General features: G+C 79.3%; 1 protein-coding gene across 6 annotated transcripts in view; it reads right to left on the bottom strand.

The window, feature by feature from the left end:
- DMXL1 (Dmx like 1) overlaps nucleotides 1–271 on the bottom strand; it is a 74,259-nt gene extending 73,988 nt beyond the window's left edge. For all 6 annotated transcript variants that reach the window (XM_041398414.1, XM_041398415.1, XM_041398416.1 and 3 more), the window contains exon 1: nucleotides 83–271. In XM_041398414.1, coding sequence (XP_041254348.1) covers nucleotides 83–169 — 87 coding nt within the window. In that variant the 5' untranslated portion in view covers nucleotides 170–271. The remainder of the gene's footprint in view (nucleotides 1–82) is intronic.

The following is a 271-nucleotide window of genomic DNA, read 5'->3' as shown; positions in this document are numbered from 1 at the left end:
GCCCGGGGCCGCCGCGCCTGACGCAGCCGCTTTCGGCGCCGGGCCCTGCAGAGGCGCCGCGGCCGCGGCGGGGGACGCTCACCGTGAAGGGCTGGTCGTGCAGGCTGCCCACGGAGAAGCAGCTGTCCCCGGGGTTCACGGCGCCCGTCAGCACCTGGTGCAGGTTCATGATGGAGGGCGCGGCCGCTCGGCCACCACCCCTCGTCCCCCCGCGCCCGGCGGAGGCGGCGCTTCCCGGGGGCGGAGCGGGCGCTGCGCATGCTCGGCCCGG

Source organism: Onychostruthus taczanowskii, unplaced genomic scaffold, assembly GCF_017590055.1.
Source record: "Onychostruthus taczanowskii isolate IOZ18803 unplaced genomic scaffold, ASM1759005v1 scaffold147, whole genome shotgun sequence".
Classification (NCBI taxonomy): Eukaryota; Metazoa; Chordata; class Aves; order Passeriformes; family Passeridae; genus Onychostruthus; species Onychostruthus taczanowskii.
The sequence above is the reverse complement of the archived record's forward strand: the minus strand, read 5'-3'. Positions and strand labels throughout refer to the sequence as shown.